This window comes from Episyrphus balteatus, chromosome 1 (assembly GCF_945859705.1).
Source record: "Episyrphus balteatus chromosome 1, idEpiBalt1.1, whole genome shotgun sequence".
Classification (NCBI taxonomy): Eukaryota; Metazoa; Arthropoda; class Insecta; order Diptera; family Syrphidae; genus Episyrphus; species Episyrphus balteatus.
The window spans coordinates 53,960,924-53,985,298 of NC_079134.1; the positions used below are offsets into that span (position 1 = coordinate 53,960,924).

A 24,375-nucleotide genomic window follows, 5' to 3' on the forward strand; every position below is an offset into this window, starting at 1 on the left:
TCTCCTCTTGTTAACAAACACAAAAACGAAACGACCCGTCTGTCGACTGGTTGGTAGGTTTATTCAATATATATCGGAGCATCGGGGTCCTCTTGGTCAGGACATATCATCATCACATTGAGAGAAAGAGAGAGAGAGACCGAGAAAAGTCTCAAAGCGAAAACGATTTGCCATGATGTATTTTACTGGGTGCTTCGTATAATGACCAAGGATAATATTTCAATATTTTTTGGTCATTCTCCGGTGTGTAGTCATAAATTACGAAATGAAGTTTTATTCCTATTTTACCCATTCCAATAGCTCGAATGCCGTATCTATTTCATCCTGGTATAACCTCTTTGACCATTATATCTACATGCAAAAATACAGGGATTGCTCTTTGAGGGTTTATAGTTGTTGTTGTTGTTGTTGTTATTATTCGTTCTATTTTGCTACCACAATTTCGATTTATTGTAGGTATTGGTGTGGCGGGATTTGATTGAGAGTTTCTGCAAAGCTTATTTTGTGTGTGTATTAGGGGGAGTAGGGGATGGTATAGGGTCTTTCTTTTGATAGAACATCGAAGGTTATGGGTCAAATGTTCCATGAAACGGGGTGTGTTAAGGAAATTTCATCATAAGATAGACAAATTGTGTTTTATTTTTTTGTAAAAATTGGAATGGGAAAATAGTTTTACACATACAGACATGCTATACTCAGTTCCGTTGGGATTGACCTTAAGAAGTCTTTAAAAAATATTTAAATTGTTAAGAGAAAATAGTATTAGAAATTAGAATGACTAATACCAATAAAACTTTAATACTTTCTAATTCCTCGCACTGAATCGATTTAAAAAAAAACGTGTTCGCTCATTATTTTGTATCATTTCAGTCAGTCAGTATATTTTAGTTTTTGTTTAAAAACAAGAAGCCGCATCTTTAAGTTGATATTTATTTATAAGATTTGGATTAAATTGCTCTCACTCTCATGAGACTGAAAATAATCTGAAACAAAATTGAAGTTTTTCTGCATGAGTTATAACTGTTTCAACGACAACCATACAAAATATTTACATTTTTCCGGTCTTTACATTTAATAAAGCGTAAGTATCTGTTTTACAGAAGTATTTTCAATGCTCTGAAATGGTATCTATCGCTGTTTTCCACTTAGAAACTAGAATGGACACAAAGCTAACAAACTAAGTCATATTAATTCATTTTTATAAAACCACATTGCATCTTCTCTATTCTGTTTTTGTTTGTTTTTAAAGTTAAATCATAAAAAAATGTTAAAAAGAATAATACAAATTTTATCTCTAATACTTTCAGTAGCTTAACCAGAACACATAGATTTTTTTATTTCGATATTTATAAAAAAAAAAAAAACAAAAATTAAATATTCTAAAACAAATCCCCTTCCATCTACATACATAATCCAATTTAATATATAAATGTACATATATTCATCAAATGTAAAAAGCAACTAATTTAAAACTTCCAATTTCAAATAATATACCTTCCTACTATTATAGGTATGTTTACATATTCCTACCTTCACTTCCATTATCCATCACATACACAATCTACCCCCGCCCTATGTGGACCAAAGCCATTGTCGTCATCAAAAACGACCCCCAAACTCTTTGAGCACATACGATGCCCAAACACTCGAAACTTATTATAATACAAAACTCGTTTACTCTTGTATTGCGATTCTCACAATTGCACACATACATATTTGTATACATTAGAAAATATACACAATACCACCCCCTCAGATGTACAACAGAGGACATTAGTTTTGGAAATAGTACTGAGCAAAAGATATCCTTCTAAATAACCTTCACATAAATCCATTTCGTATACGGACCATCCGTATTGATTTATTGCTTTTCACTGTTTTATCCCAGCCACCTTCATTCGTTCGTGCCGCTCTTCTTCTCGGACGACCCAAAAACTGACAGCCTCCACTCAACCAATGCTTACCCTAAACCCCCCCCCCCCCCTATCTATACTGAGAGACCACCATGCTTCTTCCACTTAAGGGTGTGTTGAGAGTATAGTTTTGTTCTTTGCTTTGTTCCGTTACGACTTAGCCGTGTGTGTAGAAACTCTATCTAAGCCTTTTTCTATTCACCACCAAAAAGTCCAAAAACAAAATCGAACAACAACAACAAACAACACAACTGCAAAGAGAAAAAAAAAATCTAATAAAACAAAACGAAAACTTTTATAACCCAAACCAACATACCTATTTTGCCCCCAACTCCTGGAACACTTTCAATTCAAAGTTTTGGCAAGTAACCAACTTCAACCACAGTACACACATTTTCTCTGCCTACCTAAAATTCTACTACTGACTTACCACCCACTAATACACACTCACAAAGTACAAAATAGATGATTCACATACACATATAGAAATAACAAAAAAATTTGGGTAGTTGGTCACCCCAACAGCCGCCCGCTTGTATTGCCCCCATCACCTATCTCCTCCGACACCACACCATTCATCTTTGCAACGAAACTTTTAAACAGAGAAATAGATCTTCTATTTATTTTTGCACCCTCTCCTTTGGCAAGTACTTGCCTCTTGTCCTTTTACACACTACAGACACACACACACACACTCATATAGTCAAACATGGGCCGGAAAATCCACCTTTTTATATTCAAACTATAACGTAACATCTACGCACACACATGCTATCCTTTTTTGGTGTTTTGATATACGATGAGAATTTCCACTCCTACCCCACAGTCGCCCGTCGCACATGTCCTTCAAAGTTCCTACATCCCGTTTTAGGTTTTTGCAAACCCAACTTCAACATTCCCACCTCTCTTTACGTCGCGTCCTCCCAAAAAGAACCCTCTTCAAAGTATAGTGAAAATGTTTAGTACTGATGGTTAAATCGGAAAATGCCTATAACTAGCCATAGGGCCATAAACTCTCTCTAACATTACACAACTTACGGAACGGAATGTGTGTTCTGCGTGCGAAAGGAGAAAAAAGGACGAAAAGATGTATGTATAATGTGGGTGCTTGTACAGCAAGTGAAAATTGATGGATGAGTTATGGCCTGGTCGTATAAGAAGAGGGTTAAAAGAATACACAAAAAACTTTCTTTCTCTCTGCTCGTTTATTTCAAAGAAATAGGAAAAGACGACAAAGACGAAGAAGTATTTTCTTACAAGGATTCGTACATATCTCGAAAGAAAATCCCAACTTTTTTTTTTTTTAAGAATAATAATATGTCCAAGTCCATATGTAATTGTGTTCAACGGACATTACAATCATGAAGGAAAGAAAAGGGAGGGTTGTTTTGGGGGCCGCAGTGAAGGGTGCCGGCACATTAAATCAACTTATAGTGTCCTAACCCAACACTAATGGACCATCCACCCGGTACCATAGTTATGGAGAATGGGGTAGGTATGGTTCTTCAACACATGCCTTGGAAGTGTGCGTTTATATGGGTGGTAGGTATTTTCTATGGGATAAGGAAGCGGGTAGACGCCTGGCCGGTTTGGGGATGTGCTATCTGTCTTTCTATTGAATCATTTGAAATTTATTCTCTACTCTAGCTAGAATATTGTATATGTAAAATTGAAGTTGGTGCATGTTTCAATACAGTAAAGGATGTTTTTATCAAACAGGTTTTGTTACAGCTATACAATTTGTAAATATAAATAGGTATACGTACAAATTATGATAGGTATCTGAAAACAATCTCACAATTAATGCAAAATAACAAGAAGCACGGTGACGGTAGTGCCCAGCCAAGTTCTCTAACAATTTTGGCACTACACCCTTATTAAAAGGAAACAACTCCAGCCATTTTCGACACTTCTCTAACTTCTATGCCAAAGATGCCAGAAATTTCCAAATAGCTTTATTTGTTGGGCAAGGCAAGTCTTTAGATGAGTAGTTTCTGAGTTATAGGGCTTCAAAAATCACAAAAACCGTAACTGATTGACTCCTCACTGACAGATTATCTTGTAATTTGGAACAGTGATGGAAATCGTAAATTGAAAATTTACAATTGTATTGTTCTGTGAGTTATCAATTATAATAAGTATTTACTCGATTTTTTTACAATATTTATCATGTCGTAAAATAACAGGAACTTTAAAAAACTAACACCCCCAAAAACGTACATGTAAAATCACCCTCGTCAAGTTTCGTTGTTCTTAAAATCTTAACTCGTTAAGCGTATAACGTTTAAGCGTAGTAAAGGAATAGTATTTTCAGATAAACTAGAAAAAATATGGGTCATAGTGAAAAATGTATTAAGATGAAAGTTGTAGAAAATTAAATTTTCTACAAGTTTTACCACAATCATTTCTATAAAAAACTAAAAATGGCCGAGTTATTCAATAAAACTTTGTTTTTCGATAAATTCAAAATGGCGGCCTTAACTCAATCTCGTTCTCGATTTTCCCGAAGAACTAGTTTTAACCTCGCAGTGATTTTTTTCATTTCGGCATTATTTTTTATACATATCGACTGGGCTCCTGTATTTCTATTCCAATTTCTCTATCGCTTTTGTTTTGAAGCAACAGAAACTCGAAAACCATTTTATGCCTTATTCCAAAACAAATGCGTAGGCGTTAATTGGTGAAATTTAAGTTTAATAACTCATTTCTATAAGTATTTGTATGTTATTTTTTGTGACGCTTACTGTACCTGTTCATGATAAATCCGTATATGTCCAAAGAAAGATGCCGACCGACCGACATTTCCATTATTTTCTTTTTCGTTGTCCTTCTATTTGTTCTCTCTTCAAAGACTTGAAGTTAGATATAAACCCATAAAGTATACCTACCCGTATATAGAGATGTATCTACGCTATTTTTTGTTCTTGCTTTTCGATTTCAAGACCCTTGGCAAGTAGACCAATAAAAGCGTCAGCAAACACATCATTGAAGTGTTGTAAAAAACATTTATTTTTTTCCTGTTCATAAACAGTTATGTACGGCATTTCCTTTTTTAGGACACTGTTTTTTTTTTTTTTTCTTTTTTTTCTTGTTTTCTTACTTTCATTTTAAGGTGGGCTTTGCACACTTCGATTTCTCAACTTCAAAATAACAACTGCAAAAAAAAAGAAAGGATTCAAGAAAACACAAAATTGAGAATGAGGAAAAAAAACTTTCCAAAGAAAAGAAAAGCAGGACTATAAACTTTTCTCATTTTATACTCTATGTATGTTTGTTTGTGTGCTCTAAGTTGGAGAGATAAGAAGAACGATGTCCTCCTGCCGTCAATTTTAAGTCCTCCCACCTATCAAAAAAGTATGGGCCGAAGCCGGATATAACATCCCGTATGCTAGAGTGTCCTTATGTTTGTTTCAATCTTTATTTTTTTCTTCTGTTCACCATGTGTCCTTTTGCTTTGGAAAATGTGCTTGATATGTTTTTTTTTTATTATTTCGTTTTTGAGCTTTAAAGAACCTACTGTGCACATATAACAGCCAAAAGTAATGTTTGCAAAGTTTTTGCCTCATGGGAAGAAAGGAAATTTATAAAAAAAAAATTATCTAAAATAGAAGAAAACACGCGCGTTTAAAAAAAAAAAAAAAACTTTCTTCAGGTCAGCTTGGGCTTTTGTGTAGGAAAATCTTTTTTTTTATTCACATTCTACAAAATGAATCCCTGGTCAATGGGATTGAAGGCGAGGAAAGATAGGGAATCGATGAAAGCATACATTCCAAACGATGACATATGTGTAATGGATTAATAATACTGGAAACATGTGCCCAGCATACACAATCACGTGTACCTACCTACTCGTACATAGCAAGAAAACAAAATACGTTTTTGCAATTTTAAAGCTGACGAATAAATAAGTTACGTAGTTTCAAGGAATAAAGGTAATTTTAATTAATGTATGTATCGAAAAGAATGCATAGCTACACTTAATAATAAATTCCTGGATATAATATGACTAACTAGTAACTAATTAACTTAAGTGTTAACTCTTTCTCAACTTCTCTGAATCGTTTCCAATGTGTTAAAATTTCAATATTAGTGTACATAGAAGTTAACAAAGAGAACGCAATTGCTGGGGGATACATATGGAGAACAGGGAGCCCAATGCACCCAAGTAGCCAACGATTGCCTTACTAAAAGAGGATTTTGTTTTTGCAATTTCTTTCTTCATCCGCAATGTTAACAATGTTTAATACTCACTATCGAGTGTCTTGTCAAGGTCATCAATAAAACAAATTCGATGAGCATCCCTAAGTACGGAAAGAGCCTGCAATTTGACTTTCCAATTTTCAAAGCGATTTCCTGCACTTTTTCGATGTTTACTGGTGTGACCACCTCTTGTGGCCATCCAGAACGAGATGCATCTTCGGTGCTTGTACGACCATATTTAAACTCTGCATACCAACAGATTTTTCTTGAGAAGAGTCCGGATTATGGTTATCAGGTCATGTTTTTGCTTTAACGTTGTTTTTCCCAAATTATTCATAAAACAATGGTTTATCAAATCAATATTCTTTTTTATCCATTGTTCATAAAATGTCAAAAATTGCCAAACTTAAACACGTGTTACTTGTAAACGAATAATCGGTTTACCACCAAATTTACACGCCATAAAAGAATGAACCTGCAAATTCTTTGCCAGTGTTATGACAAACGCATTTGATTGTTGTGTGACAAAATTACTGGCATGTCGTCAGTCAACTAATTACTTTCTAAAAATCATAATAGTTTGTTGTTTGTGGCGCCCTCTGAATGTCAGACCCGGAACATTTCAGCCCATGCAATGTCTTAAGCTTGAATTTTTCCCGAAATTATTACAAGTATATTTTTCAGTTGAACTTGTCTGACCTGACTGATCGAATATTCTATCACTCCATTTCACTAAATCGTTATTATCTCTCAAACAACAGAATCAAATTTAAATAAAAAAGAAATTAATTGGACTTTACATGTTGAAAATCACCTTTAACATATGTGTTCAAATAGTTTGTTGTAAAACAATGTCTTTCCAGGTTTTTTGGGGGGGTTCTAAAATAAGTGATTCAAATGAAAGTTTAGACGTGACACATGGCAGTTACGTTTTCTTTTATTTTGTAACAAATTATAACCTTTTGTTATATTAAACCTGAACACTTTAAATACAAGTGGTGATGGTGATTACTCAGTTATTCACTGTTTAAGGGTAGTTTTGTTGCCTTTGTAAGGTAATACAATTATTGTAAGCGTTTTAATATATTTGGCTCTAAAAGAAAGGTAAAATGTATAAACAAAAAACATGATATTTTGACGGAGTTAAAATAAGTTTAAAATTTGAAGAAAAAACTATGCTTTTTCTTTTTTTAACTCCTTACTCACATCATGGGTGCTATTATAATAGTGTCTATAAAAATTTTTATATTTTCATTTAAAAGTTTCGATTTGTTTAGGTAATGTTAACGAAAAGTCTGTATCACGTCCAAACGTAAAAATGACAGAAAAAAAAAACAAACAAACAAAAAGAAAAACACACGAATAAAATTTACGTTTCACTCTGCAATATAACATCTATTGTAATTATAATGTAAAACAATAAAAAGTACTCTGGGCAATAATTTATGTTCCACTGATTTCGAATAGAACTTGTATATATCTGAGGTTAAATGCTGTTTGCTACAAAGAAAATAATAAAACACCGGCAGTGAATAGCAAACAAAAAAAAATAAAAATAAACCAAAATAAAAATAAAACAAGTGAAGTAATATAAAATCCTAATTCGCTGGTATGTATGTACTGTATGTATATACAAATATGTATATTGTGCATAGTAGTGTACATGAAACATAATAAAGATCCTTCGAAATCGTTAAAACTTTTGCCGTAAATCTTTTTTCTATACATGCCAAAATAATACAAAATGAAACAGTGTACTAGGAGAGCCCCAGAGATTGCCAGGATTCAGAGAGGGAATGACGGGAATATGTTGGTGGGCAGGACCTGACGTTAAAACGCAAAAACACAAATCGGAGGAAACTATTAAATTTTCGATGAATTTAATGGCTGAGTATAGTGGCGTTAACGGAGGGTTTTTTTTAGTGTTAGTCGAAAGGGGGTTTCTGGCAAAAATTTCTTCCATTGATCCCTAACATACACAGTCATGCATAGAAAGAGGGTTAAATGGGAAGAATTAAAACAAACCATTATGACTTATTTTGTCGGCCGTAGGCCGCACAGTAATGTAATTGCTTCAAAAATTTGACCTCAAATGCTTCGTATTATGGTTGATTATTAGTTATTAATCATTCAAACAAAAATATGTATGGTGTATGAGTACTAGTAAAGCAAAATATAATAATAAGTTGACTTGTTGAGGTGATGTTTAATAATGTTTGAACATTATTTGTGCGAAGCTTATTCAATATTACTGCCATTTGTAAAAAAAAATAACATTTTATCAAAATTTTTGGTTTAAGAAAGATACCAGCATATTAAAAAAAAAAAGATCGAAAATTCGTAAACAATTATCTCAATCAAAATTTCACCCAAATCCCTGGTTTAAACTGAATTTCGGTGTAAAAGTGAACAGCTAGTTGATTTATATGGTAAACTTTTTTAAAGATATTTTGTGTTTGAACAAAAAATTGATTTTGTCCAACTTCTCAATACAAATATTTCAATGTATGTGTTTTTTTTTGTCTGCAAGGAAAACTATAATGTGAAACTTTAGCAGTAAAAGCAATAAAATGTACTTATTTAAATGTATACGCGTCTGTTGATATATTACATAGGCCATCACATTTACAGAAGATGGATTCAAACTATTTTTTGATTTCGATATCTTGATGTGACATACATAAAACAAGCAATCTAAGAGATGATAAATGCAATAAAGACAGACAGACAAAAAAAATACATCAACGAAAGAATATGGTCAAACGGCCAGTCAATTTTTTCTGTTTCAAATCAATTTATACGATGTTTTGATATGCGAAGAACTGTCGTAAAATATGAAAAATTAGAATTCTTTTTCGGGGGTTTGAAGAATCAGCGGAAAATATCAACAAATTAAATCTTACAACTATAAAAGTTTTATTTGACGAAGAGGCCAATTTTCGGATAATAAAAACTTTTGAGATTAAAAGTCGTTTGTGTTGGTAAGAAGAGTGATAAAAAATTTCAATTTTTGGAAATGAAATAGGATAAAAGCTATTATTAATCAAGCTATGTATAAGCTTATAAACCTACTTAGAGTTTGCTTATAAAAACAAAAAAATGTCCAATAAGTCCAAACAGCCCAATAAAAGATTACAGAAATTAAAGTTAATTGCTGTTAAAATGCGTACACTTGAAGGCATGTTTTTTTTTCAGTTTTGACGTACCGATGGTGACGATGGCACCTTAAAAAATAAAACCTTTGTAGGTAATAAATATTACGTCCTGACAACGCTTGTGTCATTCTTGTGGCCTTATTTTTTTTTTCTACTTTGGATATAGAAAACAAAAATACTTAAATGAAGTTCAGGCCGTACAAAAGTGAGAGGTTAATGCGGGGCATACTGTCCCAATGTTTTTTTTTTTTTTATTCTAGAAACTTTGAAATTTTGAAATTTTGAAGATATATATATTATATTATTATATTATATTATATATAATATAATAATAGTTACAGGCAGCTTGTCCCCCACGTGCGAACTGTGGTGACTGAAAATTTGCTTCTTTCTTTCTTTCTCAGTTATACTATTAATATCTCTTGAATGGATAATAAGTTTTATGTTACAGAATGTACAAAAGACCTTCGAAATCTTACAAATGATACAACAAAGCCAATATAAATGTTATGAAGTATACTAAAAGCAGAGTTCCCGTTAAAAAAATAATACCCACGAAATAATATCTACTGATCTATATGAAAGTATTCTAAAAAATTGATTTACGATTATTATGGTCATAATGTTTCCATTTACTTATACTTCTTTCGATACGCATCGATCTCTTGTTACCTTTCCGTCCCCTAACCTGTTCACACACACGCAATATTTTTCATAATTAAATTATATAAATAATCTTAATCAAATTGATTTTTATTCACAGTCTTTTTTTTTTCTGGGTGTGCGAATCTAAAAAACAAACTATTTCATTATTTTTAACCTATAACTCGAAGAAGTATAAATGAGTTGGCACATATACAGCACCACCACTCACCCTTTTGACTCATAATACCTACTTAGATTTTATCGAACATAATGATGTTCGATTTTGATTATTGTTTCTTTTTTTTCTCTCTCTCGAAAATAAGGTGTGTTTGTCTATTATCCTGACAACCCGGCACGTAGTAGTAATGTGAAAACCCCTATCAAAAATTAGGTCCTTTAAGGGCTAGTCTCTTCTTGATGGTATTTTATTTTTTGTTTTTGTTACTGTTTTCCCCATTTAACGTATACAAATTGATAAACGTATTGAAATTGCATGCAGAAAAGCTTCCCGGCTTTTTTTATGATACATGTACGAGAGGATAGAAAAAAAAGAAACTAATACGGGTCGAGAACGCAAATCGACATGTTATTCGTTAATATTTCCCGCCTCATCTCCAATAACCAAAAATAAATATTATTCAAAGTATTATGTAGATTTTAAGGGTGTGCTTAATGCCTTCGATAGTTGCTCGTAATCGTTAACTACGTTTGTTTTTTTTTTTATTTTTTTGTAAAGGATGGAAAGAATGAGTGGAAAATATAATGCTTTTATTATGCCATGATATAGAAATGGAATGTCCGCTTTAGGAATGGGATGTATAGCTATATTGCCCATCAGACATGCACACATTTTGTATGCAGTATGAAATTCGTTATTTAAGATCCTGCTTGTTCCTGTTAAGATATTTGGAAGGAAAACCCTTTTTTTTAGAACGATGAGGAAGATTAAATTTGTTATTATAGGTCACTATATTTACATCCGATTTAGTTGGTACAAAATAAGTTTTCTATCTGGAATTTTAAAAATAAATCTGTTTGAAAATAAAATGCACTATTAAATACATATAATCATTGAAGGAAATAAAATGTAATAAAAACAGAAAGGATAATGCTAAAATCAAAGTGAACTTCATTTCATTTAATTTCCTTAAAAAAATAAATGAATCGGCTAGAAATGAAAGGATTACTTTCTATTTGCATTCTTATTGCAATAAAAGATTAAACAATAATAAAAGGATAATAATCCTAATTTAAAAAAATCTTTTGTTTTGCATACATTTAAGAAGAATTGTAAACTTATTTCATGTTGACAGTCTTCTTGGCAAAAAAAAAAAAAAACAAACAGAAATCTGCTTATTTTATGCCGGCAGTCTTCTTGACAAAAAACCGAACAGAAATCTGCTTAATTTAATACAGAACCCACTTAATTTTAGCACTTCTTTTTTAGATGTATTTTTTATTCTTGTTATATCTTTTTTTACGGAAACCGTTCATTCTGAATTATATTTTCTATCATCTTAATGGAAGGTGTCTCTGAAATATGAGAAGTCAGAATAATAATGGGTCAAGTCAATTAGAAATTTGTGCATTATTTTGAAGAAGCTTTGAGAAGCTTTTTCTCAGGAACAAAAAGTACTTTTGAAATAAATGTTTCACAGATCAAAAGCTCTATATCTCCAGATTTCAATTCTTACTTTCTATTTGATATAAAACGAAAGCCTTAATTTTTAAGACCTTAAAATATACAACTTATAGAGAAGTGGACTTGACACATTATTATTCTGAACAATAATCAAATTTTTAGTACAAACAATTTAGTGATGAAAATCTAACATCATTGAGAAAATTTTTTTTTGAGTTATTCGTAAAATAATCATTACACTCTATCAATTTTGAAAAAAAATAATAATATTTATTTTATCATGTTGGGAACTAAAAGCATAAACCCGTTCACGGTTCAATGCTAACTTATTCAACTTAAAAAAAAAAAAAAAACAAATTGATTTTGAGAACTAATAAAATTTGTTGATGCAATTTCATACTTCAATTGATATGCACTTCTCCAATCGCAGCATTATCGTTCAATCATTTATTCATCATCATCATTATCATCAACATCATCATGAACATACATATAGTCTGCAAAAATCTGGACAAAGCGCGTTCCTTCGTCTTTCAACTTTAGAGCTTACTACATATTCTTCTTCAAAAATAGATTTTTATATTATGTATAGAATAGCTAAAACTGTGTGCATTTTCGGGACGCTGCGAACCCAATGAAGAATAAAGAACAAGAATATCCTTTGTATTTAATTTCATTAATTATGCACATATAAGTCTCTCTTTAGTCCTGATACTTAGACGAGTACCGAACATCCTAGAATATAGACGAAGACCAATAATAACGCAGATTTATCGAAGAAGAAATATGCGAACAGATGAACATAATATGTATAAGTATGTATTTGTATGTATAGGTTTATAAAACAAGGCGCACCCACATCTCTATTCATTGTGCTCACTTAATGAAATAGTTTAATACTAAAAGGCTTTTTCGGTCCTTGCACTTTCTTCATCTCTATAAAGTTTTCCGAAAATGGTCCGTTTCTATACACAATCCTTCGGAGAGGAGTTTCATGTTATGTCGCACTGAAAATACACTTCGTTTTCTTTGTCGTTCTTCTCTATGGTCGGTTCGTTGCTCGTCCTTCGCATGTTCAGTTCATAGTTGCCTGCTATTGCTGCAAAATAATAATCAAGGGTAAAATTACGATGTCTAAAGATAGTCGCTCATCATCATCCTCATGCTCTCTCGTCCTCAAATCGTTACCTCTTGGCTTTTTGTTTGAAATGCATCCGAATTTCAAAATGGTTCTTCTTGTGTGCATATTTTCAAGATGAGAAAACGCCTGACAGATGGTGGGGTTTGGGGCTGGGGTTGGCATATGGATCTATACTTTTGCCTTGTCAGATATTAATCCATAGTATGTTCATGCTCGTTTTTAGATTATTTATGTAAGCCAAATGAAGTGAAGTGGTTGGACATCATCGTTTTAGAATTTTGTATAAATGAAAAATGCCTTTTTCGTTATATCGTCTGTGATAAGGATGCAAAAGTGTCATTTCAGTGTGTAAATTCAATGCAGATAGGAATGAGGGGGGGGTTGAATATAATCCTCACAAGCTTCAGGGTTTGTCTTCCATACAAACTATGTTTGCTCGTTTAATTAGAACAAATTCGCTGAGGTATATTGGAATAAAGTCTTCCAAAGAATTTATAATTAGGTATTTTGAAATATTCAAAGAATTTTTTTAAATAGATTTTAAAACTAACAAGATTTTATAATATCAATTTAAAATCTTCCCACAATTTTCTGCAGGTTATCAAAATCCTTAACTTATTCAAATCTAACCCCGGTGACGTCATATTCATAAGTCGCTTGTTTGCTATTGTTTACTTAATAAACTCATCTTGCCCTCTTAGCTTGTAAAAGTGTCAATGTAATCCCTTTGTAAAATTCGGTGATACTGAGGGTGAAGGGTAAGTATTCCATATTTCTAAAATAAAAAAAAATTGGGATACAACGCGTTTCATTAATTTTTTTCTAATTTTTACCCGAAAAATTACTTACATATCTAAAGAACAAACCACATATTTCCTATCTATGGAGTAGACACAACTGTTTGGTTTACTTTCACCTCACAGTCAGGTTGAATGTTCTACAAAATTATTATTAAACAACAAAACATGTTTTATGAGCAATAATTGACACAATTCTTTCTTTTTTTTTATGTCTACCTGCATCTATAGTTTAACTAACATAATATTATAGCAACCAAATAATAACTTAGTTAGCGGCACGAAAAATCATTCAATAAAATGTACCTACTATTCTACATAAACCCTCTGAGAATAATAACGTTAGGGATGTCACCCCTATTTTTCGGATTTTTGTATGGAAAAAATCTACTGACATGAATTGCATTTGCTTCATGGTTTAGATTTCAAAAACAATTCTGTAATTATTCATCGAATGAAGTTATGTTTAATTCATTACACTGTGTAACTGTATATACCTACCCATAAAAATGGAGTACAAAAACAAAAAATCAAAACGCAAAAAAAAAAACTGAGATAGATTATCATAAAAACAACGCGAAGCGGTTAAAATATGACAAATAATTTGTAAAATATACGAGGTCGAAAAACAAATTACCATTAACCATTGTCATTACTGTGGCAAAAGCTAAAATAAAATAGTTGTTACCAATCACACCCTTAACTCATGTTTATCAAAAGACAAGGTAATGCCAATAATAAAAAAAGGGTTGGCTTTGGCTTACTTAAGCAATAGGTATAAAGAATACAACTAACGCAATCTGTATGCACACATAACAATAGTAAGACATTCCTGAATTACTATTGAATGTTATTATCGCGTGCTGGATGACTGTTAACAGCACCTTTCTGGTATGATGGTTTTTCTTGTACCCTTATACTCCTTGGAATAGCTATAGAATGATGAACCAACCATCTTCCTTGCGACTGGAAGGTGGTATAGAACTATCAAAAGAATAGTATATAATGACATGTAGATTTGCTATAAATCACATTAAGACACATATACTTTGAATGCATGTATGGAATATATGTTTTAGGATATTCTATACGGTCATATATTGTTATTGCTATTGGTTATCGAATTCTTGAAATATTTTGGGTGCGCTAAGAATTTTGATGGTAAATTTTTTCGAAAGGGGGTGTGGTGTGCTTTAAACGATATTAAGTAACAAACTTAGTATTGAATTATGCATTTGTTGAAGATGATATGGAAGTTGAAATGATACTTGTGAGTGCCGATAATAACAATATAAATATATATCTAATCCCAGGTCGGTCATACCTAATGTGATCAAACATTTTGAGAATTAAATGAAAATGAAGAAAAAAAACTTATTTCGAAAATGAAATTTTTGTCAGTGAAATGATTCTGGCATTAGAATCATTATCAAAGATCCCCAATAAAAGATTAGCATTATTATTACTTTTTTGGTGTTTTTTGACAAGATATCTTGTTGAATCAAATAAAAATGTAACTTTTCTAATATTTTCCAACATCCAAAGAACGAAATCAATATGGGAATCTTTTTTAAGGAACAATAGTTCATAACTTTATAAAATTTTTAAGATGTTTTTTTTTTAACTTTATTCTATTTTTAAAGTGCTGTCATTCATTACTCTGCCAAATTTTATCTTTTAAAAGGATGCCATAATGTTTGAGTTTGAAGTATTTTTTTTTTATTTTTTATTTATTTGCAGTTCTTGTATAATTTAAATGCATTTTTATTTATTTGCACTTTATTTAATTTTAGATTATTCTTTTTATAAAAATAACGGCCATGATCTCGCGAGAATAAAAATAATGTTTTTTTCAAAATTTTAAAACAAAACAAAAAAAAACCTTAATATATGAATATAATTGGCTATTAAATGAATTTTTATTAAGTAAAACGATAAGAACTGAATAATTGTAAAACAAAAATTGGCTAATTACAAATTTATACTAATTATAAGAAATACAATAAATTGGCTATGTATATCCTAAAAAAAAAACACAAATTTCAAAAAAATTGTTAGTAATAGTAAGAAAATTGACAAAAAAAAATTATTCTAAACTAAGTGTAAGTGAAAAAGTACACGCTAAAGAAAAACAAATTCAGTTCTGTTGTTGTTGGTTGTTGAGATTTGTTGATGATTGCAGCATTTATTGTGTCATCTTCAACATTAAAAAAAAAAAAGTATTCAGATCAGGGTCGAATAGTGCTCTAATATGACTGCCGAATGAACTTTTTATATTAAAAAATAAAATATATATATAGTACATAAAACATAATCTACTTATCTTTATTATATCTCACATTACATATCAATCTACATAATAAAATCAGCTCATTCTCTAAACACAAAAAAATAATAATAATAAATAAAATGTTGACTTAAATGAATGTGTTTCTAACACTGCGATACCTCGCTGTCTATAACGGTTTGCAGATATTCAAAACAAATACGGATTAATGGCAAATGTCAAGGAGGAACTAGCTGACAATTATACAACCGATGAGCAAAATTTAAAACCACTGTCTTCGTCACCATCATCAGCGGATGTACATTCCAATGAAATTCCTAAATCCGAATGTAATGGTGTTGACAATGACATTGACGATGAACAACATTCAAATCGTCCTAAATCACTTCCGCAAGCTCTTCGATCTCCCTCACCGGATAATTCATCTAATGACTATTCTAATGATTCATCTTCGTCGGCAATGTCGTTAACTGTTAAACACAACAACAACAATAACAATAATACTCAGAGCACTGATCCAGCACTGTTTCATTCATTAGTGCAACAGCATCATCATCATCAGCAGCAACAACAACAGCATCAACAACAAAATAACCAACGCCAACAACAACAACATCAACAGCATTTTATGCAACGGCATCACCAAGACAATAAACGAAACATGAATCAACTGCATATGGACGAGATGCAATCTCATCAGCACCAACTAACAGCAAATCTGTTTATGGCCAGAACCATAGCTCTCAGCCGATCGCGAGATTTTCCAGAAATTCTGCAAAATACAACAGCAGCCGCTGCTGCAGCAGCCGCAGCTGCCGCATCAACTACAGCAACAGCCGCTAATAGTAATTACCTTCTTCCTTGTCCATTGTGTGAGACTCCTTTGGAGCAAAGAGTTTTTAGACAGCATTTAGATCGACATTACCCGCGTGACAGTCCTGTCTGTCCGGTTCTTGAATGTGGGCGTAGATTTGCTCATCCGAATTCTGTGCGCAATCACATGAGAATAAAGCACACTTTGCAGTGGGCCAAAATGAAAGCAATGCGCTCGTCCGGTGGTCCGTTCTCGGGAATACCAGACTTTAAATGAAATTGTGAGTGTGGCTAGTTGACCATTGTAGGTTTAAAAAAGAAAAGATGCTTGGACAATGTCATGAATTATGAAACAGCTTTAAAAACTTCCATTTATTTTTCGTGATTTAAAAAACAAACATAAAGCTTACTTTTATTACTTCTTATAAAAACGAGAATTTAAAGAAGAGATATTCGTGTAAAATATCAACAAAATGTAAAAACAATAAAGTTAAAAAAACCGTTGTGATCCAAGGAAAAAAAAAATTTCTTGTTAAGAGAAATAATTGCGAAATGCTAAAATTTTAGGAAACAAATCTCCTTTGCATATAGAAACTAACAAAAAAAAAAGCAGACTTTTGTCTTGTCAGCACAATTCGGACTAAAAAAAACTTTTCAATTTGAAAATTCATTTATTTTTTTTCGTGAACAGAATTCAGTAAAATGTCAAATAATTTATTTTCTTCTATTCGATGTATCGACAAAACTAATAAACCAAACACCTTAAGAAACGTTACAGCCGTTCTTTACAAACTTAATGCGGTGGGCTCATCTTTAATGGCAGCTTCCATATACAATTTATACAAAGCAAGCCATCGAGTAAGCACAGTTGAGCATCAATGTTTTTTTTTCTCACAATGAATTCATTTTTTTATGTAAAAAGAATTCACTATGGCGTATACGTAATATTTTTTTTAATAGAAAACCATACATTTTTAAATTTTCGTTAATTGATGAAATTAATCGAATTTTTATGAACATTTTTTCTGTTCAATGGTGATCATAATAAGTCGTTGTATTTCACACTAACAAATACAAAAACTCCGGACGCATACACACATCGAACGCTCAAGCATTAACTTTGAACATCTGCATATTACATTGCAAGCATCTTTGTTTCTGTGATTTTGCTTTAAAAAAAATAGATTAATACATGATAGGTTCTCCAAGAGTTCTGAAAATTCGGTTTTGGTTCGCTCTGAGCAGGCAACAAAACATTTAGTGAACATTTTGGAAACAGTCAAATTTTTTTTTTTATTTATACAAATCTTAAATTCCTATTCAGAAACAAATTCTCTTTTAAGATACTTACATGCGACTTAGGTCTTGTTTCACGGTTCATAAAGTTTTAAAGTTCGGACATTCAAAACATGAAAAAAAAGACAAAGGAAACAATTTCGAATGAACTTACTTTAAACAACATCAGCTATTCTGAAACAAGCCCTAAATATAAAAAACAGTGACTATCGAAATTAAACATCCCTTCCCTTGTTTTAATAAGCAAATCAGAGATTAAAAAAAAAAACTTTTTACAAATGACATTGTCCTCGCATTTCAAGGTCCTGTTTATTATAAATTTTTTTTCTAGAACTTCATACAAAAATAATATTTTTGCAACTAGCTTTGATTAAAATAAAATAAAAATAAAGTCCTATGAAAATGAATTGTTATGTTCCTATTAATAAAAAAATAAACTAGTGTATTGTATATAGATACAAAAATAACTATTGTAACATTCTTTAAAATATATATATATATATAAAGAAGAACACTATCCTATTAGTTGATAAGAATATTTAAAACAGAAAAATACATGTTTAAATGTATATCTAAATTATTTAAATTATAACATGTATTAAATACAAAATATGAATTAAAATAAATCAAAATTACAAACCAGAAGAAAATGAAGAAGAAACTATGTATATTATAAGAAATAAACAGTATTAAACTAATTGTAGATAAAAAAAAACTATAGAATTCAGAAAAAAATAATAATAATTTAATATTTAAATAAAAAGAAACAAAATAGAATGTGCCTGCATACTAGTTATTTTAGAGAAAAAAAAAACAAAAACATTGTGACAACAAAAAATGTAAACATAAATTTTAAAAAAATATAAAGTAGAACTTTTTAAGGAGCTCAATTTTTCTATAACTAAAATTTAAATTAAGTTCTTATTTTTAATGAAACAATGAGAATTTTTTTTTATCGACTGAAAAAATCGTTTGTTTTTTTTAAGGATATGTCGCTTGTCAATTTTTTTTAATATCGGGCAATTTTTAAACAAAACGATATAATTTATATACACAAAAAAAAAACAGACTTAAATTGTGGTTTCAAAAACTGAAGCTAACTAAACTGGCTTATTCGCATTTCAAAAACAAAAATATTTTCATAACTCTTTGAAAAATTAAATGAGGCAAGTTTTCTAGTTTGAGTAATGAAGTCCATCTTGATCATAAGAGTTAGGACATAATAGTTAAATTAAATCTGCTTAGTAACTACGTCACTTTTACGCAAAACACCTGGTTTTTATTAAAAAGTTTTTAATAACGAGACATCGAATGTTTACAAATCTTTATTTAAAAAATTATTTTTATTTTCCAAATGAAGACACTCGTGTCGAAAAAAAATGCTAAATCAAGCGTTAATTTTTTCCGAAAGCTTATAATTTTAAATTTGGATGATTTGGCTTTGGCTTTGCTTAAAATTAATATATTACTTACAAAATTTACTTTACTATATCCAATAAAGCAAAATATTGCTTCGTAAGGAAATAACTTGAATATCCTCTTCTCTAATTTACTTGGAAATCAAAAACAAAAATTTTAATAAAAGCACCTGTTCAGATCCTTTTGACTGTATATTTACTGTAATTTTAATTTTATAAATGAAAATTAGTGCCATTTTCAATAATGCTGTTTCCTTAGAAAACATTTAACACATGGTCGCTTATGTTTTTAAAAGAAAGGAAAAGTAGAATTTGTTTTTTGTTTTTGAATTAAATTAGCTAAGTCAACATTATCTTAAAAGCTAAACCCATTTAAGGAAATCTACATAGATATTTGAAGTTTTAAATAGACTTCAGACCTCTGTTTTAGAGGCATACTCGAATTTTTCTTCTGATTCTTAGTACATTCATAACTCATTGACATAATGATATTTAGTTTCTGAAATCATTTAAGTTATAAACCTATAATTTTGAAATACTACTTTGGTTGTTTTGATTTCAAAAACAAAACTTTAAATTTAAATTAAAATAAGTAAAGAGTAAAAGAAAATTATGTTGAAACAAAAAGTATCCTTTAAAAAAAAAATGAAAAATGTTACGCATATGTAATCAAGGTTCCTATTAAACAACACTACTAAAAAGAACAAAATACCAAAAATTATATTAAATAATAATTTTTTTAGTATATTTAAAAAAGTCTCGAAAAAGAAAGAAAATACAAAAATAGTGTATAACTCAGTGATATAATTTTAATTAAATCTTTTTCATTTAAATACATTTTTAAGTTCAAATTTTGTTAGTAAATATAAACAATAAATTATATAAAAATGTACACATTGCATTTGTCTTTAATTTATATTATATCTAAATAAAAAAAATGTTAAATTATAGTAAAAATATGTAAGTCCTTTGGAAAACTGAGAGACAAACGAGAATTACCAAAGAAACCATATATAACAAAAAGATGGCAAATATATTTTTAAAAAAATCACCCGTATAAGTGTTTTCTTTTATATGGAGTTAGTGATAATTTTTAAAAAGGTGTTCGTTATTTGAAATTGACCATTGTTATCACTAAACACATTAAATAAGAATAAATAAAAATTGTTTTACGAATTAGTTACAAAATAATCTTCAAGAATTGTGCAGCAAATTTTCCAAGACTAAAAAATTGTTTTATTTGATAAATTTTGTTTATAACTTCGCAAAAGTGTAATAAGAAGCGTATTGTCAATTTCAAATATGAGACTTTTTATTTTGTTTGGACATTAAGAAGAATTATGTGCGCTTAAGAACTCTCCTCTAATAAACATTTTATTTTTCTATTACAGTTTCTCGTCGATCACTTGAAATGCGTGTTCGAGCAACCGATCCCCGTCCATGCCCAAAATGTGGCAAAATCTATAGATCCGCCCACACTCTACGCACTCATTTAGAAGACAAACACACAGTCTGTCCTGGTTATCGTTGTGTCCTATGTGGAACAGTTGCAAAATCAAGAAACTCACTTCATTCACACATGTCACGACAACATCGGGGTATCTCTACAAAAGATCTTCCAGTTCTGCCGATGCCAAGTGCATTCGATCCAGAGCTTGCATCGAGGTTACTAGCAAAGGCTGGTGTGAAAATTTCGGCAGCTGAATTGCGTGCCCGAGCATCGCCCACAAGCGGTGCTCAAAGGGGTGGTTCGAAATTAGATTTACGAAGTGCCGGTGACGATGAGGATGATGATCCAGAGGATTTAACAACTGGTAGTGGATATGGAAATAATAATAATGATATGAATAGATACCATGAAAGTTTGCTAAGTAATTTTGGACATACAAATACAACAATCACTCGTATTAGAAATGAATCGATGAATCAAAAGAATTCTAATGACGGAAAGGACATGATGATGGGAACTCCCCTTACACCAACAAGTACGGCTGCCGGACAGTCATTATTGGATACTTATTTACAGTTTATAACTGAAAATACATTTGGTAAGAGCTTAATTTTTTAATTGTGTTTATCTAAGTGAGCTCTTTTATCTTCATTTTTTTTCTAATAGACTCGGATAGAAAAATTTTTAACATTTCAAAGCTGATATTTTTTTTAGTTTTAATAGTTAATTTACTAACAACCAAAAGAGCATAACAAACGTTACAGCCGTTCTTTACAAATTTGATGCGATATACAGTTGAGCATCAATGCTTTTTTCTGACACTCAATAATTTTTTTTTTTAAATCACTACGGCGTATACGTAACTTTTTTTTTAAGAAACCTTAATTTTGAAATTTCTCGTTAGTTGATGGAATTAATTGGACTTTTATGAACATTTTTTTAAAACGTTCAATAGTGTTCATAATTTGTCAAAAAATTTTATTTCACACACACAAGTAAAAAAATGTTTGTTAAGTAAATCCGCAACCAAATGAAACGAGGTATCTTTTTTTATGAAATGTCATATTTTTTTTTTATTAAAACCTATCCCATATCCGTCTTATTTCTTGCAAACATACAAGATATTAAGCTATGCAAATAGTTAAATATAAATGAAGTGGGTCAAAATTTATTTCCAAGATTTTATTGCATTTAGTTATTTAGTTGCATGTGAAGCTAATAAAAGCGTATTAAAAAAGACAATGTCACTGGGCGTAAAGCCAGTATTTTCCTCTCGATATTTAACATAAAAACCGTTGTACAACCAACCCATGTATACAAAAAAGTAAGAATCTCTATCCTTAAAAGTACGATCTTTAATATTTTTTCTCATTATTCTTTGCCACGGTGATGACATATTCAGGAGTTTCTTTTTTTTCATCTTCCAGCACTAAAAATCATATTTTAAAATTTTCATTTTTATTTCCTTAACAGGTATGGGAATGACTCAAGAGCATGCTGCAGCAGCACTCCATGCTGCCAAAATGGCACAATTCAATGCATTAGGCCATGGATTGGACAAACTACCATCCGGAATATTACCACCCCATTTCGATCTCTCCAAACTTGCACAAAATAGCGAAGTTTCACGGCTTGTCCAAAACAACTTGCACAATAACTCCGGTGGTTGTAATTCGCTTGGAGGAAATAATGATCTTATAATTGAACCTGCAATGCGCCATCATTCACCAAGTAGCTCAGGTAATCACTTGAGTATACCAACCTCGAATGGGCCAATGGGCACTGACATTCGCCGTGACTCATCCGAACCAATGGATCTAGGATTAGAAAATAATCAATCGGGTAGCAATAATGATGGAGGTAACTCAGATGCTGATGATAATTACTCAGAAGATGAGGGTGTCCATAATACATAGGCATATGTATATATGCAAAAAGAGCATATTTAGATAGTTTAAGGATAATTTTTATATAAAAAAAATTATATTTGAGGGAAGAAGAAAAAATTTAGAAAATTTTTGATGCGTTATTTTAGTATTGAAGTTTTTAGTTTGAAGTCTAAAAAAAATATTTATTTATAGCAAAAGAAAAAATACATACATATATACCAACATGAAAACGAGAAGCCTTACCGATGTATACCACAAATCAAAAAATTTATTTTTTTGAACAAAAAAAAACATAAATTAATCAGAGTATACGCATCACTAAATACGATTTACTAAAAACAAACAAAAATAAAAGAAATAATATAGAGAAACTAATATATGTAGTTTCTTTTATTAAATTTAAGTAGTATATTAAGAAAAGAATTCACCTTTGTATATATTATATATTATTATAATATTTAGAATTAAATTTACGAAAATGTAAACAAAATATTACTTAATTCATCTTAGATGGCAAACGTTAAAAAAAATATTAATTATATACTACAGTTTATTTATTTAAAAAAAATAAATACAGTGGTATATTCTAAAGAAAATGTAGATATTGCTTTATACATACATTACTTTTTTTTTATTTTTAAATTAATTTTATCTTACAGTGTAAAAATATAAAACAAAAAATTAATGGTAAATGTGCATGTAAACAATTAACAATATAATATTCAATTGTGCCATCGATAAATATACAAATTTAATAACAGAAAAAAAAAATTTGTATTTATTAAAATACAAAACAAATCAAAATAAGCAATAGAAATAGTCATTTACTACAATTTCTTCCATTATAAAAAAAATATTTCTTATTATTACACAAAGTCAGTACCTTAAATCAAATTAACTATACATATAACAAAAAATAATTGTCCTATGATAAAACGAACAACGGGAGCGAAACAAAGGTCAGTAAAATGCAAGTTATTTATTGGTTAAAAAAGAAACCACATAATACCTTTTATTGGTTAGCTTTGATAAGTCTTTTTATTAAAGTTAGGCAGTAAAATGGCATTTTTTTAGAGCTATTTTTAAAACTTGTGTTGAATATGGCCAATGTAATGCCTTTTCGCGATAACAACTAGGTATCATAAATTTACAAAATGCATATAAATATTGCTATCTTTTTGTATAAAATGTACAAGAAAACAGTGCCATTTCAATTTTTAATATATACATTAATTGCTGTTTAATAAAACAGAACAAATCGCTTAATTTTTACGAGTATTTAAAGTTTAACATAAAAATAGTCAAAATAATAATTACACTGGTTAACAATATTTGACTTTTTTTTTGCCACAAGAACCAAAATATACTTTTCTAGTAGTTTTTGGGGTGCTGAATCCGAATCTGAGGTCAGAAAATGACGTTTTTGACAATTTCTAACGGTAATATTTAAAAAACGGAGGCCAAAAACAATTTTCTGACTTCAGATTCGAGTTCAGCACATCAAAAACTACTAGAAAAGTATATTTTGGTTGTTGTGACAAAAACCTTCTTGACCAGTGTTATTATCGTTTGCATTTAATTAACTGAACCTTATTTAATAATATTTTTTCTGAAAAGACATTACGTTAGAAAATCAATCCCACCGTTGAAATATAAAAAAAATACCAATTAAAAAAAAAAACTCAGGTTATCTGACATTCCATATCAAACATACAAACAATATGCTTTT

At 30.4% G+C, this 24,375-nt stretch overlaps 1 protein-coding gene across 5 annotated transcripts in view; it reads left to right on the forward strand.

The window, feature by feature from the left end:
- Nucleotides 1-23,176, forward strand: part of LOC129920906 (protein abrupt) — a 70,111-nt gene extending 46,935 nt beyond the window's left edge. For 3 of the 5 annotated variants that reach the window (XM_056002421.1, XM_056002422.1, XM_056002420.1), the window contains 2 exons: nt 20,699-21,355; nt 22,231-23,175. In XM_056002421.1, coding sequence (XP_055858396.1) covers nt 20,699-21,355; nt 22,231-22,673 — 1,100 coding nt within the window. In that variant the 3' untranslated portion in view covers nt 22,674-23,175. Of the gene's footprint in view, nt 1-15,965; nt 18,327-20,698; nt 21,356-22,230 lie in introns of those variants that run through there. The other 2 variants (XM_056002423.1, XM_056002424.1) reach the window with 2 other exon arrangements.
- Nucleotides 23,177-24,375: the final 1,199 nt, after the last annotated feature.